General features: G+C 34.6%; 1 protein-coding gene across 2 annotated transcripts in view; it reads left to right on the top strand.

Moving 5' to 3' along the window:
• Positions 1-18,238, top strand: part of LOC138333145 (furin-like protease kpc-1) — a 67,880-nt gene that overhangs the window by 18,130 nt on the left and 31,512 nt on the right. For both annotated transcript variants that reach the window (XM_069281313.1, XM_069281312.1), the window contains exons 3-4: positions 13,710-13,799; positions 14,049-14,201. In XM_069281313.1, coding sequence (XP_069137414.1) covers positions 13,710-13,799; positions 14,049-14,201 — 243 coding nt within the window. The remainder of the gene's footprint in view (positions 1-13,709; positions 13,800-14,048; positions 14,202-18,238) is intronic.

Raw genomic sequence — 18,238 nt, 5'->3', positions numbered from 1 at the left:
AGTCCTATTAGATAATCGTGATTGTATTTAAATTGATGGATTAGTATCTCTGAAACCAAGCATATTTATGTGGAGTTACTGAAGAGCTCCATGATTAAGTTACACAAATCTTATTCCACATACATCTGAAATCCGCCCTGAGCGTATCTATAATTCATTTGGTTCAATATAAAAGCAAACTGAAACACTGTGTAAAAGATAATTTGATAATTCAATTTCAATTTGGAGAATCTAGATATTATGTAAAGCATTTTTTATGTTCAGAGCCCTTGAGTGATAAGACTAAGAAGCCTGCAGTCACTGATTCCTTAATCATTGAGAAGGATTTTGTCAGATAGCATTATCACAGCTATAAAGAACCAGGATATTCCTCATTAGCTCATAATAGTTTTATGGAACAGTAAATGTTATTGAACATATAAAAAAAAGCACATTGAACAGTTAATTCTGTTGATCAGAAAATAACATTGAACACTGATTTCTGTTGAACAGAAAATTACATTAAACAGTGAATTCTCTTGAGCAAAAAATTACAGTGAACAGTGATTTTTTTGAACAGAAAATTACATTGAACAGTGAATTCTCTTGAACAGAAAATAAAATTGAACAGTGATTTCTGTAGAACAGAAAATTACGTTGAATAGTGAATTCTGTAAAAAAGAAAATTACATTTAACAGTGAATTCTCTTGATCAAAAGATACAGTGAACAGTCAATTTTCTTGAACAGAAATTTACATTGAAAAGTAAATTCTGTTGAACAGAGGATAACATTGAACAGTGATGTCTGTTGATAAGAAAATTACATTGAACAGTGAATTCTCTTGAACAGAAAATTACATTGAACAGTGAATTCTGTTGAACAGAAATTTAAATTTGAGCAGAGATGATTGGTAATGCCGAAATGTCAAATTAAATCAATTGTCCACCATTGATAATTATCACCATTGATATCCACAATGGTAATGTACAATTGGTACCAACCAAATGATCACATGATAATGCTCATTTGGTACTCACCATTGATAATGCTCAATTGGTATACTCAACATTGATTTTGTACAATTGGTATCCAACATTGATAATGCTCAATTGGTACTCACCATTGATAATGCTCAGTTTGTACTCACCATTGGTTATGCTACAATTGGTACTAACCATTGATAATGTTCAATTGGTACTCACCATTGATAATGCTCAATTGGTACTCACCATTGATAATTTTCAATTGGTACTCACCATTGATAATGCTCAATTGGTACTTGATAATTCAATTGGTACTCACCATTGATAATGCTCAATTGGTACCCACCATTGATAATGCTCAATTGGTACTCACCATTGATAATGCTCAATTGGTACTAATCACCATTGATTATTTTCAATTGGTATAACCCACATTGATAATGCTCAATTGATGTACTCACCATTGATAATGCTCAATTGGTACTCTCCATTGATAATACTCAATTGGTATTCACCATTGATAATGTTCAATTGGTATCCACCATTGATAATGCTCAATTGGTACTCACCATTGATAATGCTCAATTGGTACTCCACCATTGATAATGCTCCAATTGGTACTCACCATTGATAATGCTCAATTGGTACTCACCATTGATAATGCTCAATTGGTACTCACCATTGATAATGCTCAATTGGTACTCACCATTGATAATGTTCAATTGGTATCCAACCATTGATAATGCTCAATTGGTACTCACCATTGATAATGTTCAATTGGTACTCACCATTGATAATTGCTCAATTGGTACTCACCATTGATAATGCTCAATTGGTACTCACCATTGATAATAATGTACTTCATTGATTCAATTGGTACTCACCATTGATAATGCTCAATTGGTACTCTAATGCTCCATTGGTTACTCACCATTGATATGAATAGATAAATTAGATTTCTTGTATCATATTTCTGTTATACACGAAAAATCTGCTCCATTAACATTTTAATCATAAATATAACGAAATGTGAACAACATGGCAAGGATTGGAATTATATTTATACATACTTGTATAAAAAATAATATATTTCGTATTTCAACCACCGGGTTACACATAAAATGAAAGATATACATGTATGTGTACGTAGACGTACAATGGCTGCCGATATCTCGAAAAATTAATATAGTGAAATCGAATCGCTCAATTTCATGAGTTTATTTTTTTTATTTTTTTTAATCACTTTATTTCCAGTTTATGTGACAATAATTTGAATACATGTTAGATAGTAGACTACTTTTAGGTTTATAAAGATAGCTCACTTATGAAATGCCGTCATGGACATTGTCCCACGGCTTCGTGATTCACTACAATACTCGAAGTAATGTTTCAATTGGTACCTCACCATTGATAATGCTCAAAATTTCTGGTACTCACCATGATATAATGCGATTCGGAGGATCATTGGAACTCACCGATTGTTTCATAATGCTCAAATTGGTACTCACCATTGATAATGCTCAATTCAAATTTATTTTATACCCTTTTTTACTCGCACCATTGATAATGCTCAATTACGGTACTCACCATTGATAATGCTCAACGTCATTGGGTACTCACCATTGATAAATGCTCACTAACCATTGGTTACTGGTCCTCACCATAGATAATGCTCAATTGGTACTCACCATTGATAATGCTCAATTGGTACTCACCATTGATAATGCTCAATTGGTACTCACCATTGATAATGCTCAATTGGTACTCACCATTGATAATGCTCAATTGGTACTCACCATTAATGATAATGGTACCAACCATTGATCAATTGGTACTCACCATTGATAATGCTCAATTGGTACTCACCATTGATAATGCTCAATTGGTACTCACCATTGATAATGCTCAATTGGTACTCACCATTGATAATGCTCAATTGGTACTCACCATTGATAATGCTCAATTGGTACTCACCATTGATAATGCTCAATTGGTACTCACCATTTGATAATGCTCAATTGGCATACTCAATTGGTAATTGGTACTCACCATTGATAATGTTCAATTGGTACTCACCATTGTATAATGCTCAATTGGTACTCACCATTGATAATGTTCCAATGTTCAATTGGTACTCACCATAATGCTCAATTGATTCAATGCTCAATTGGTACTCACCCATTGGATAATGCTCAATTGGGTACACCAGCATATCACCATTGATTAATGCTTCAATTGGTACCTCACCATTGATAATGCTGAATTGGTACTCAATTTTACTCACCATTGATATATCAGTTATGTACACTACACCATAGATTAATTCAATTGGTACTCACCATTGATAATGCTCATTTGGTACTGGTGTTCAAAGTTGCACTCAATAAATTGGATACATTGATAATGGCTCAATTGGTACCCCACCTTTGGATAATGCTCACACAATTGACATAATGCCCTACCATTGATAATACATAGCGGTACTCACCATTGATCATGCTCAATTGGGTACTCACCTTGATTAATTCAATTGGTATTTCCAGTGATCAATGCTCAATTGGATGATCACCATGATAATGCTCAATTGATACTCACCATTGATAATGCTCAATTGGTACTCCACCATTGATACTAATGCTCCAATTGGTACTCACCATTGATAAGTGATAAATTGTTACTCTCAATTGCTCAATTGTTTCTCACCATTGATAATGTCACAATAATGTACTCACCATTGGATAATGCGTCAATTGGTACTCTCCAGTTGATAATGCTTCAATTGGTACTCACCATTGATAATGCTCAATTGATACTCACCATTGATAATGCTTGGTACAATTGTACTCACCATTGATAATGGCTCAATTGGGTATTCACCATTGATAATGCTCAATTGGTACTCACCATTGATAATTGCTCAATGCTCAATTGTCAATTGGTAACTCACACATTTGATAATGCTCAATTGGTACTCACCATTGATAATGCTCAATTGGTACTCACCATTGATAATGCTCAATTGGTACTCACCATTGATAATGCTCAATTGGTACTCACCATTGATAATGCTCAATTGGTACTCACCATTGATAATGCCTCAAATTGGTACTCCCATTGATGAATGTTCATTGGTAATCACCATATGTTAATTTGCTAAATTGGTTACTCAATTTGGACTATACTCACCATTGATAATGCTCAATTGGTACTCCACCATGCTCAAATACTCAATTGGTACCATTGATAATGCTCAATTGGTTACTCACCATTGATAATGCTCAATTGTGTATCACCATTGAATAATGAATTGTACTCAATTGGTATTACTCACCATTGATAATGCTCAAATTATGGTACTCAACCATTGATAATGCTCAATTGGTCCTCACCATTGATATATGGCTCAATTGATCAATAGGTACTCACCATTGATAATGCTCAATTGGTACTCACCATTGATAATATCAATGGTATTCACCATTGATAATGCTCAATTGGTACTCCACCATCGATAATGCTCAAAGTGGTATCTACCATTGAGAATGCTCAATTGGTATTCACCATTGTAATGTTCAGTTCGGTACCTGCATAATTGATAATGCTTGATTTGGTACACCACCATTGATAATGTTCAATTGGTACTCACCATTGATAATGCTCAATTGGTCTGACTCACCATTGATAATGCTTGATTTGTGTAGCAATTGGTACAATCACCATTGATAATGCAATTGGTACTCACACATTGATAATGCTCAATTGGTCTCACCATTGATAATGCTCAATTGGTACTCACCATTGATAATGCTCAATTGGTACTCACCATTGATAATGTTCAATTGGTACTCACCATTGATAATGCTCAATTGGTATACCATTGATAATGCTCAATTGGTACTCACCATTGATAATGTTCAATTGGTACTCACCATTGATAATGCTCAATTGGTACTCACCATTGATAATGCTCAATTGGTACTCACCATTGATAATGCTCAATTGGTACTCACCATTGATAATGCTCAATTGGTACTCACCATTGATAATGCTCAATTGGTACTCACCATTGATAATGCTCAATTGGTACTCACCATTGATAATGCTCAATTGGTACTCACCATTGATAATGCTCAATTGGTACTCACCATTGATAATGTCAATTGGTACTCACCATTGATTAATGCTCTCATTCGGTACTCACCACTGATATGTTCAATTGGTACTCACCATTGATTAATGCTCAATTGTGGTTTCTCACCATTGATAATGTTCAATTGGTACTCACCATTGATAATGTTACAATTGGTACTCACCATTGATAATTGTTCAATTGGTACTCACCATTGATATTGCTCAAATTGGTACTCACCATTGATCAATGTTACTTTGATAATGCCTCATTGGTACTCACCATTGATAATGTGTCAATTGGTACTCACCATTGATAATCACCCATTGTTCAATTGGTACTCACCATTGATAATGCTAGAATTGGTACCTCACCATTGATAATGACTCAATTGGTACTCACCATTGATAATGCTCAATTGGTACTCACCATTGATAATGCTCAATTGGTACTCACCATTGATAATGTTCAATTGGTACTCACCATTGATAATGCTCAATTGGTACTCACCATTGATAATGCTCAATTGGTACTCACCATTGATAATGCTCAATTGGTACTCACCATTGATAATGCTCAATTGGTACTCACCATTGATAATGCTCAATTGGTACTCACCATTGATAATGCTCAATTGGTTCAATTGATAAGGTCTCACATTGATAATGTTCAATTGGTACTCACCATTGATAATGTTCAATTGGTACTCACCATTGATACTTCCATTGATAATGCTCAATTGGTGCCCATCATATGAGTTATGTCCATTTAGCACTTTCCCGTAAGTAGATAATTGCAATATTTTGCCAATTATATTTTCTGTAAGTTAATTTATTCTGTAAATTTATTCTAGTAACCATAATTTTAACAATTATATAATGGGTCCCCTATAATGATGAATAATGTATGAATTTATAATTATTCCTAATAAAATAGTGAGAAAAAGTACTTTTAAAAATGATGTTTACATAATAACATGATTATTTTTACATGTAATATGTGTTACTGTTTGACATCATTAAAAGCTCTACAGCCAATCGGATGCAGTTATGTAATATTTCAGCTGTCAAGCTTTCGGAATATTCATGACAGTGTTACATTTTACTGTAAATTCAATTTGCAAATGGAACATTTCACATGTTTAGTGCAGAAACTGAGGTAAATGTTTGTGTGATATGTCATCAGATGTCCTAATGTCAACATGAAAAATCAATGAAATATGCAACTTCCTGCTAAAATTTCATTTTGAAATTATTATGAAACTTATAAAGTCATTTTTATTAGAAAATTGTCTTTGGCCAAGTAACTAGTACTGATAGGTTTACTGGCAATGTTTAATAACACCAGAACCCAAATCTTCATGTCATAAAAGTAAACTAGATGGGTCTATATACCACCGTTTATGCTATCGTTATGCAATACATTTATCATTCATTTACCCCTGACGACACATTAGGTTCATCTAAATCAAAGACTAGACCTGTCCATTATGAAATTTCAGGGGTGAATAAGTGAACACAGTAACAATAGAAATCTACACAATTCTGGTTGTCAATCATTACACAACCACAGGAACAACTTGAGAGGTTTTCCATGTTCATTAAGATAGTGGTGGCGTTCAGCGGTCATTTGTCCTGTCGATATTGATTCAGAGTGGCATTGTCGACCGTTTAGGGTACATTTTCTATTATTAGATAGTGGCTACACATTTCTGTAAGCTCATCAAGTCTATTGATTTTTGTTTGTCAGCCATCTTGTTAATTCTCACCGATTTACTGTTATATTATCCCGACTCGTGTTCTTTTGCAGTATGACATTGTGTGATTATGTCCGCCTGTGATTATGTCCGCCCTCGTTCCCTTCTTACTCCTATGGATAGACTGTACTTAATATACATCAGATTAGTGAACAGGTGTCAATATTGATGAATCGTCATACCATGTTAACTGTAAATGTCAGGATCTTTCTAAGACCCTTATTACTGATGTCTATATATAATTGTAATAAAGTATTTATCTACAAATAAGCAATTCCACAAATAAGGCATCTATTATCAACATTAATATTTTGCAGAATTATCCATTTCAAAATGAAAAATAATGTAATGTAAGTGGATTTAAAAGTTAAATAAGTGAAATAAGCTCTGTAGGGGTCTCTCTCAAATTTCATATGTAGGTGCCCCTAGGGCCCTAGTAGTGCATATTGCATTTTATGACTGATTGGTCAACAAGAAGCCATCTTGGATTTTGAAAGTTAAAGTTTGTTACCGCTATTTCTCCGAAAGTACAGAAGGGATTTTTCTCAAATTTCATGTGTAGGTTCCCCTAGGGCCCTAGTTGTGCATATTGCATTTTGGGATTGATCGGTCAAAATGATGGCCGCCAGGCAGCCATCTTGGATTTTGATAGTTAAAATTTGTTACCGCTATTTCTCCGAAAGTACAGAAGGGATCTCTCTCAAATTATACATGTAGGTTCCCCTAGGGTCCTAGTTGTGCATATTGCATTTTGGGACTGATTGGTCAACAATATGGACGACAAGTGGCCATCTTGGATTTTGACAATTGAAGTTTGTTAGTGTTATATATCTCAGAAAAGTACTGAAAGGATCTTTCTCAAATTTCATATGTTGTAATATGTAGTAAAACTTTGAAAAGCAGAGAAAAGATCCTCTTTCCATTGTCAGACTTAGATCATTCTTTGATGGGCACCAAGATCCCTCTGGGATATTTTGTTGAAAATGCATTAATAATAAAATCTTGTAGCTATCATCTGAAATGTTGAGGAGGCTTATTTGACGTTAGATTGACTCTTTCATAACATTTTACACCAAAACTTTGGCCATAGGAAGAATAAGCTTTTTGGAAATTTACCTGAAATTTTACACTTAATACAATTAATAAGGTCCATTAAGAAAAAAATCCTGAATGTTAGTTTCCATATATGTATAAGTTTAATTGATGTTCCGTGAATAAACTACACATACTAAAATTTAAAAATCTAAAATGGCCAAAAAAGTAAGACGGTGAACTTGTTTGAATACAAATTAAATTTTGGTATCACTATTTAATAAATATACTTTGCTGTCATATAGATAAGACATAGGACAATTAAAATCAAGCCGGTCCATTAAAAGATATATTATATTTGGTAATCAAAAAATAAAGAATATATATTTCTTTTTGTCTTGAATAAAGCTGTAGTCATGATGATCACAAACCTGTGGTTTCACCTTTGTAAATCTTTCTTGTCCAGTCATGAATCACAGTAATGTCCTATTATAATGTCAGGGTGAGATTCTAATGAAATGCTGCCAGCTAGTCAAGAATACTGTTTTATTTTCTTTGGCTTAATAAAGGGGCTACTTGGCATACCTATTGATCACTTTTTATTCTTCATGTCCACTACTGACCATTTATTAGCCGGACTCCTTCCACGTAAATTATATATGGAATGACAAAAACATGAAAATTGGATTCAGAACTGGACAGCATATGTTTATAGCATTTTTGGTATAATCAGATATTGGAATAGCTCTTACGGGAATGGTTAGATCTGATAAATGTCACCGGCGGGCACATATCGCAGGACCTATGGGTCAATTGCATGTATCTCTGATCTAATGATAAGGCTTTAGCTGGTGACGGAGAAGCCATTCAAAATTGCCGAGGTAACAGACTTCAGTTTGATACATTGTCAAATGATGGCGAAGCCTCCGACAATGCAGTACCTATATACGTCTGTGGCGTTGCTCATACTTGACATTCAGAGGAAATGAGGTTACATGGTACCTGACTACATTGCCATATCTAATACTGTTAGGCCATATGGTTTTATTTGTCACAGACAATTCGACAATTATGGCATGATTTATTACCCCAGGACATGCGAAGATGTCTGCCTCGCCCATGTTCGGGCTAGTTCCTTTATCTATTATCCGTCCTTTATTTAGAAGTAATAAGAAAAAAACCTGTCCAGCTACATTGAAATACAGAAAGACACTATACTGATGACTATGTGTGTGTAGCTATAGTCTGGTTCGTTTCCATGTTTCCTCTTGGCCAGGTAGACTCTTAAACGGTGTTATTATGTAACGCTGTTTTCATTCTGAGCCATTAAACAAATTGCCTCCTTTAAAGAACAATCAGTATTGCTATTTGATGGCTTCTACCATTCTAAATTTCATTTCGCCGACTGACTGAGGTAGCCTTGGAAAGTCCTTCAACATGGGATTGATTCATTTATAAAAGTAATTTTGTACATATGTACTGTATATATGTATGGCAAATGAAAATACATTTCTTTAATCAAAGTTTATAAGGCATACAACTTATCATTGACAAACAAATTAAATATGATTTTTTGTTAACCCACCCACCCCTGAAAACACATTTGAATTATTCTGATTCAAAGTCTGGAAGAGTTCATTATGATATTTTAGGGGAGAAAGAGCTTAAAAAATATCATTTAATACATCAAGAGATCTGACAAATTTTTGCTTTTAAACGTGATATTGAGTTACATGCCTCATGAAGCAGGTGTAGCATGTTTTCAGTTTGAACTGTTCAGTCAATGAGAATCTAAGATTATGTCACATGTTATTCTAACCAACCAATGGCTTAGGTTTATCTGTTGTCTTTGATAGCCAATGAATAGTTGAGTATCAGACCTGGGTATGTGTACGATTTTGGCGTATTTAGTACGCATATGTGACCCTAAATACGCAATACGCATTGCGTTGGCTTTATACGATTTATTGATGCAAATTAAAAACTTTAAAAAAGACATTGTGTTCATACCTTTCTCCGTAATGACCGCTAATATCGGTACACCTCAAGGAGTTCCGGTTCGCTAAGAAGCGTCTGACGAGCGCTTGAATGTGATGAACAATTTGCATGGAAATGTGAAGCGTCAGCGTGACACTGATCTGTTAGAAAAATGTCTAAACAAAAGCAAAGATGACAATCGTGAGGACTCTTGCACACCTAAAAAGGTACGGACGAAGGAATTGATGGCAAAGTATAGTGAGGAGTGGCCCTTTCTCTATATGTCACAAAAGGGCACACATTACGTATTTTCCTCCTAATGTGCCAGGTACTTTTCTTGCGGCCGTGCATAAGCGGTTCGGCTGGATAAAGTTGTTTTAATGACTGATGACCTAAGATGATCCACTGGGTATCAAATAAGGGATGTAGTTTTGACTTGTGGCCGTTGTCAAAAACGTTATGAGTTTTAAAAATATTATATAACTCAAGCGTTGTTGTCTTTTGTCACATTTCCACTTTTTAAATAAAAGAAAAAACCATTTGGTGCTTTGCTGTGAGTAGTATTTTATACTTAAATTTGGAAATTTAGCTATATCGAAACAGTATATCTTCATGGTTCATTTAATTAAAATATTGAAATGTAAATGATACACTTGGTGTCACTTAGAATTTTTCTACATTTAATGGTAATTTTGAGCACTTTTTATTTTTAGTTAAAGAATATTGAAAAATACAAATATTATAGAAATGAGGCAAAAAAAGTAATCACACGAGACCCCCCATATTTCTGATCTGATTTAGAAAGAAAAACCCTTCACCCTATTGAATATTGCAAACTATTGACAAAAGTTTAATACCAGAACTTTTCTTTAAAGGGTTAAATTTGACAAAAATGGCTGAAAAATGGTGCATTTTGGAGCTCAAATTAAGGTTAGGGGTAGCCTATGTCGTTATTTTTGAAAAAAAAGTATGACTTCTTTATTAATCTTAACTGGTATAATCTTTAAGTTAAGACTACTTGAATAATACATACTACAAACATCCATACATATTAAACACCTCATTAGGGGAATTGTGGCTTAAAATTCAAAGTGTATTGAGGTTCAAACCTGGCTAAATTTCAGTAAAATCACTATTTTGTCATTTTGGTATCCTTTTGAGTGACAATAGCTCAAAAATTGAGCACACGGACATATGTTATTTTTCTTCCATTTTCTTTCATGTTATGAACTCCTATTTCCAAAAATCTATATGAGAAAAAAAGTTTAATACAAGAAAATTTTGACTTCTCAGAGGAGTACATCCTTAAGTGCTTTTCTGTGTTGGTAACAGTTCATACACATTGGTTGTGCAAAATACACATTGGGGCAATGGGAAATCCACATTTGCTTCAGAATATATACCCAGGTCTGGAGTATTCAAAGGACACATATTTGTATATCCTTTTCAGCAATATATGATGTTTGACACTTCCATGTCTAATTTGACAATATTCAGCAGTCGTTCAAAACATGCTTTTCCTACTTAACCTATAGTTCAGTCAACTTTGATTTTTTTTTCTCCGACGTCATGACATTACGTGGTGTGGTAAAAACTAAAAAATTTAGAGCTTGATGACCTTACAAATGTTAAAGTGTGTCTTTTGTGTTTTTAGAACATGTTCTATCACAGTTTTCCTGTTGTAAATGTTTTTAGGGATCCTCATGTCACAACCGGACGCATTGTGGTAAAGGCTCACTGACCTACAAGTGCTGCAGGAAATGTTAATTAGCTTATGAATTCAGGCCTGGCTACTGTACTTCTTAGGAAACAATTAACTCAAATATTGATCCGGAGATGTTTTTAAGTAACATTTGCTTGATTTGAAAAACTGAAAAGCTATTTCATATTTTATTGTTATACTTGTTAAATTATCTGAACTTTTCAAATTGGAAAATCGTCTGAAATAGAACTAGAACTTGACTACTTGTAGCTACAATATTGTAGCTCTAAAGACTTTTCAACCAAAAATATTGTTGTCTTATTTTAATAATTACAGTCAAACCTCGATGATTCGAACTCCAATGAATCAAAGTTCCTGCTGTATCGAACTTTTTGTCTGGTCCCAAATTTCTTCACTATATAACATTACTAACTAACCCATGTATGAATCAAAGTTTTATGAATCAAAGTTCTCGAAGTATCAAACTTTTTTCATGGACCATTTGTTATAGAATCATAGGTAACTGACACTCCATGATTCGAATAAAAATTTACCTGTACAGATCAGGTGTTTGCCGATACCCCGCGGCATGCTGTCACAGCTAGCTGTCTCGCGACGGCCCTTCGCCGGACAATAGGGATTATGACAGCTTGTGTTGCTTGTTGATTTCATCAAGATAATTAATATCACTGATCAGGCCGATACCCAGTGCTTTGTTTTTACAAACTGCGTTATTAAATCATTAGTACGGCAAAGATACAGTTAGTCGTTTTTGATGTTCGCCGTTGCCATTTATATTATTTTTTTTTGGTAGCGGTTTGTAGAATTTACGGAACGGTAAATAGCGAGCCACATTATTAGTAACTCATACTCAAAACTGTAACATTGCAAAACTTTGGTATAAATACAGGAGCAAATCGATCATTCTAAATCGAAGTATTTTGTAGGTGTTGTACCGCTTTCGGTTCTTCCTTTTCAGTTTCGTTTTTACAATGTGTTTTCGTTTTCACATTCATTCCGTAATATTTACCATCGCTTAAATAGCCACCAAACGAACACTTGTACATGGGTTAGGCCTAGTACATGTAAGTCTTGTTTATGATATACGTATATATTGCTAACGATAGCAATACAAGTGATTAATTGCATACTTAGTTTTTATTTTGTTTTGCTTGTGGTAAATACAATGATTATAAAGTTTACGGAACGGAGACGACATGTACACAACTACCACAGTTGGTCATGGTAAAGAAACATCGTTCTAGTTTCAACCACGAATAATTCGAAGTCTTGATGTTTCGAAGTTTTTCTGACGGTCCCTTGAACTTCGATACATCGAGGTTTGACTGTAATTGAACTGTCTTATGAGGCATTTATTGTTGATATGAAGACTAAAAGTTTTGGCATTCAGCTTTTATCCCAATACTAGATGTTTACATGTAGATATATACTGGTAGTGCGACATAGGAAACACAGTGGAGTAAATCATATCTACATTAGTTGTAAAGTTGTTTGGTAGAGATATACTAAAGCCATTGTGTACAACAGGGTTAACGTTATTATGATTTGTTCATGTAAGGAAGTAGATGGTGGCTAGCCTATTGAAAATAAAATGTGATATGAATGTGTTTAATATAAGGGGGCTGCGATGCCCGAGTGGTTAACTAGATATCCGGACATGTTACCACAAGCCCTCCACCTCTGGGTCGCGAGTTTAAATCCCATGTGGGGCAGGTGCTAGGTACTGACCGCTAGTCGGTTGTTTTTCTCGTGGTACTCCGGCTTTCATCCACCAACAAACCTGACATGTCCTTAAATGACCCTGGCTCTTAATAAGATGTTAAACTAATAAAAAAATTGCACAAGATATATAGGTCTGTTATTAGGTAGAATGGCTTGTTCATGGGACTCAATCACACTCACTACTGTACAGACCATTCTGTTGCTCTGTTCTCCTTTTATAAAGATCAAAACACAAGCTACGAAGTGTGTGTACTATCATCACACCAATGATGATGCCAGAATGCTAAGTTTGATGAGCTATTACAAATGTACTTTTAATGCAGTGCCAATCGTTATTCAATAGTTTTGAATTTGAACAACAGGTTGATTTAAAGAGTAAATTTATTTCTTGTTTTTTACTTTGCAGATTTTATGGTTTGAACAACAATTTGTAAAGAAAAGAGTGAAGAGAGATTTAACATTTACAGACCCATATTGGCCTAAAGAATGGTATTTGGTATGTACATATTTGCTGATCTCAAAGTCTCCTGGGTATTTTTTTATATATCGAAAAATCTTAATGCAAATTGATATTTCCATCTGAACTCGTTCACCCCTATAGACACCTTTGAGTTCTTCTGATGCAAAGGCTGGAATACTACATTATGAATTTTCAGGGGTGAATGATGAGTTAATTTCCTGCTTTCAATATCAGTGGTTCAAGGGGATCTCCCTGGTTAACTGATCTATACATATTTCCTTATAGCATGGTGGAGGTCGGCGAGGAAGAAACGGCCCTGGAGGGTTCGACATGGGAGTACAGGGGGCATGGAAGATGGGTTACACAGGCCGGGGCGTGGTCATTACTATACTGGATGATGGCATTGAAAGAGACCACCCAGATCTCATAGAGAACTACGTAAGTATTATTCCATGTTATGAAGACATCGCTTGACAAACCATGATGTATTTGTCAGGTTGGAGATAAGTGATTAATTAAGACAGGTAGGACTGGACCTGTCACAATACACGTACAGTTGGTCAGTTTGCCAAATGGAATTGAAACTAGGTCCTTGGGTAAAGGTGAAATACATTTCTGCAGAGATACATGTATAATACCATGAAGATTTAATTTGAATAGACAAATATTAAAACAATGTTTATGATGCTTATGCAAATACTAGGTCATTGGAATACTGACTTCATCATATATCAACATAAATCTGAAACTTGTTCAATTCTGCTTGATATGCTTACACCTTAGAAACTGACAAAATTACTGTATACTCTTGATATGAAATCTTGATAATACAATTGCTTTAAGCAAAAACATAAATTAGGTCAATTTTCTAAAAAAAAATAGAGTAAAGACTTGTTAGGTCAGCTGAGACAAAGTCTCAAGTGACTTATATATATATTCTAATCGCATTTTTGTCCGTCGTCGTCAGTCATCAGTCGTGTGTTCGTTAACAATTTACATTGTCGACTTCAAACCTTCTAAGGCATAAGGCCTATCAAAATTGTGATTTATATGACCCCCATCCCCAAGGGGGCTGTGGGAGGGGCCAAAAGGGGTAAAATTTACTAAAATTTCAAAAATCTTCTGAAATTCTGGAAAACTGGTAGAATCAAATACTCTTCATACATTAGAACGTCTTCAGGCCCTTTACAAAAATTCTGAATTTCACGGCCCTGGGATCTCTGATTTTCCCCTAGGGAGCTCGAGGGGTCAAATTAACTATAGTTTATATAGGAAAAAATGAATGTATGAATATTATTTGCTTTGTTTCATAGGAAATTAGTCAAAACTGAGTAAGAGTTATTAGCCTGAGGAAGCATTTTAACATCATATCCATATTGGTCCTCGCTGACCCCAAGGGGCCACAGGGGCTGGGCCAAAATGGGTCAAAATGGCTAAAATTTCTAAAACCTTCTTCTGAATTCACAGGTTTGATGGAACCAAATAATCTTCATAGATTAAAAAGTGAAATTTATAAAATCACTGACACTGACTGACTTCTAGTTTGGTTTTTTGTTTTTAACGTTGGCAAAGCAAATTGGAATTTTAAGCATAAGGTATGGTAACACTAACTATCAAAATGAAAAACAAAAAATTAAAATTCTAATATGAAGGTTCAACTTTTAAGCTTATTCTAATTCGTAAATAATTTTTACAGATTTGAACCAACTTTGCAATGCTCTTTCTGTATCAGCACTCAGGTGACCGTCAAGACCTCTCGGGCCTCTTGTTTTAGATTACAATTGTTTTAAGCAAAATCCAAAATTAGGTCAACTTTCTAAAAATAGAATAGAGGCTTATAAGGTCATCTGACCCGACGGGTCAGAATGACCTATTGTCATCATACAACGTCTGTTGTCGTGCGCGTGCACCGTGTGTAAATTTTTCATTCAAACAACTTCTTCTCAATAACCGAAAGGCCCAGGGTACTGATATTTGGCCTGTAGCATGCTAGGATGAAGGGCTACAAAGTTTGTTCAAATAAATGACCTTGACCTTCATTTAAGGTCACGGGTCAAAAAGACTAAAATCTTTTAAACGACTTCTTCTCAAGAACCAGAAGGCCCAGGGTACTGATAATGGGCATGTGGCATGCTGGGATGACGGGCTACCAAGTTTGATCAAATGAATGACCTTGACTTTGATTTAAAGTCACAGGGGTCAAATAGGCTAAAATCCTTTAAACAACTTCTTGTGAATAAAGAAGAGGCCTAGAGACCTGATATCAGGCCCTTTACATGCTGGGATGAATGACTTTTAAGTTTTTTAAAAGGAATGACCTTGATCTTCATTCAAGATCACAGGGGTCAAAAAAGCTAAAATCTTTTAAACAACTTCTTCTCAAGAACCAGAAGGCCCAGTATACTCATATTGGGCCTGTAGCATGCTGGGATGAAGGGCTACCAAGTTTGTTTAAATGAATGACCTTGACCTTCATTCAAGGTCACAGGGGTCAAAATGGCTAAAATCTTTAAATGACTATGTTGTATTGTGCCAATAGTCAGATGACCATATAAGCCCATGGGCCTCTTGTCTTAGATACAATGGTTTTAAGCAAAATTCTGAATTAAATCAAGCTTTTAGAGGTTTAATATGGATCTGGTACTCTCTATCATATTTTTACAATAATTTCATGTCAAAATTGAATCAAGTTATCAGATTACCACGTTCACTTAATGCCATTGTAGTGTGAACATTGTAACCAAACAGATAACTTTTATCTCCTTTTTACAGCGTTGACAATCCTACAGGATTTATGCTGTAGCCACTATAGTTGGCATGTTGTGATTTATAGGGTACTTCATCCTATCATCACATGGAATACTTTATAGTGGAGATGTTCATATTTTATAACCGAGATGTAAAGTTTTAACTACATGTATGCTTCCTTAAGGCACTATATCGTTTAGTTTTTATCACATCCATGTTGCTGTAACTAAACCTAAGAGCCCAAAACAGTCTGAAGTTTAGACATAAGCCAATCAAATATGATGTTACAAAAAGTTAAGTCTGATTTGGTTGGCCAATTCTAAGATTGTTTCATGATCCTGGAGCTTGTTTGAATTATAACAAAGTGATTTTTATTGTCCAAAGAGACTTATCATTACCATATTCTTCTGTATCCTTTGACCTAAACCAAAAAAAAGACAAATATATATTTATGGAAATTGTAAAAAAAAGAAATATTAATATATTCTTCTGATATATCTGTAAACATTAAAAGATCAAACTGATAATAACATCAGGTAACGAGTATTCTCATCCAGGTAGAATATGTTGTAGAAACAGTACTATTTATATCTGCTGTGTTTTTGATACAACCTGGTATCAGCCATTAGACAGTTCATTATTACGTCATTTTGCCATCGCTGATTTCCTCATTATTACAAAGCGTAATGCATTCTGTTTTGTGCCTTTGACATGATGTATGTCATTACATCATAATGGATTTAGTCTGAGCTCTGTCTGTGGTCTGTATATTAGCTAAATAGTTTCATTAACATGAATCTGTAATGGAGAGAGGTAGCGAGAGAAGAGACATGGTACGGCATGATATTCGGTTAACTATGATATATCATGTCGACAGTGGGAGGTTGATAAAATGTTGAAGAACATGTAAGTTGATTACCAGTGATATAGTATTGCTATATTTATTAATGCTGAGCAAATTAGATGCAGTTTCTAAAGAACCCCCTAATTGCTTCAAATTGGTCTGTATTTGTTGGTACCAGACAGACATAAAGAATGATATATGACTGAAGTTTTACTATGAGTGAACCTTCAAGACAATAACATGACTTTTTTTTGTCAAAGTAAATGCATGGAAAATCTTAATTAATAAGGATAAAACTGCAAGTATACAATCAAGAGGACTGCCTTAGCTTTTATTGGCCAAAGTCATCTTGAAAAAAATGTACTAAAATCTTAAAATCTTTATTGCAATATTTTCAAGGGGCTGAGGTGGCCACCCCTGGGGTTAGGGGTTGATTCATATGTGGGACAGTTGCCAGGTACTGACCACTGGTCAGTGATTTTACTTGGGTACTAATACTATCCTCCATCTTCTAAACATATGGTCGTGGCTGTTAATAGGATATCAACCAAACAAACCTAATTGGTATTTCTAAATGTTTTCAAAATAATAAATATATCAATTGGTGATTAAATTCTAAAGGATGAGTGACATATATAGATATTTTATAATAGAAATAAGAATGAAATTAATTCTTCTTGTCACTTGGTGCAAACAGTGATTTCAAAAATTGAAGTCAATACATTTGTGGTGTTTTGAAGTATTTTCTTCAGAGCGGGGGAAAAGATCAACTGCAAAGACAGAATGCCAAAGGTGATCTGAGGGGAAATATACATATATGCATAAAGCCTACATGTGACTACATGTGTATATGGTATTTTTAGTGTTAAATATTGGCCATGTC

The sequence above is a fragment of the Argopecten irradians genome, chromosome 10 (genome assembly GCF_041381155.1).
Source record: "Argopecten irradians isolate NY chromosome 10, Ai_NY, whole genome shotgun sequence".
Lineage (NCBI taxonomy): Eukaryota > Metazoa > Mollusca > Bivalvia > Pectinida > Pectinidae > Argopecten > Argopecten irradians.
Note: the sequence above shows the minus strand (reverse complement) of the source record. Positions and strands in the feature narration are given on the sequence as shown.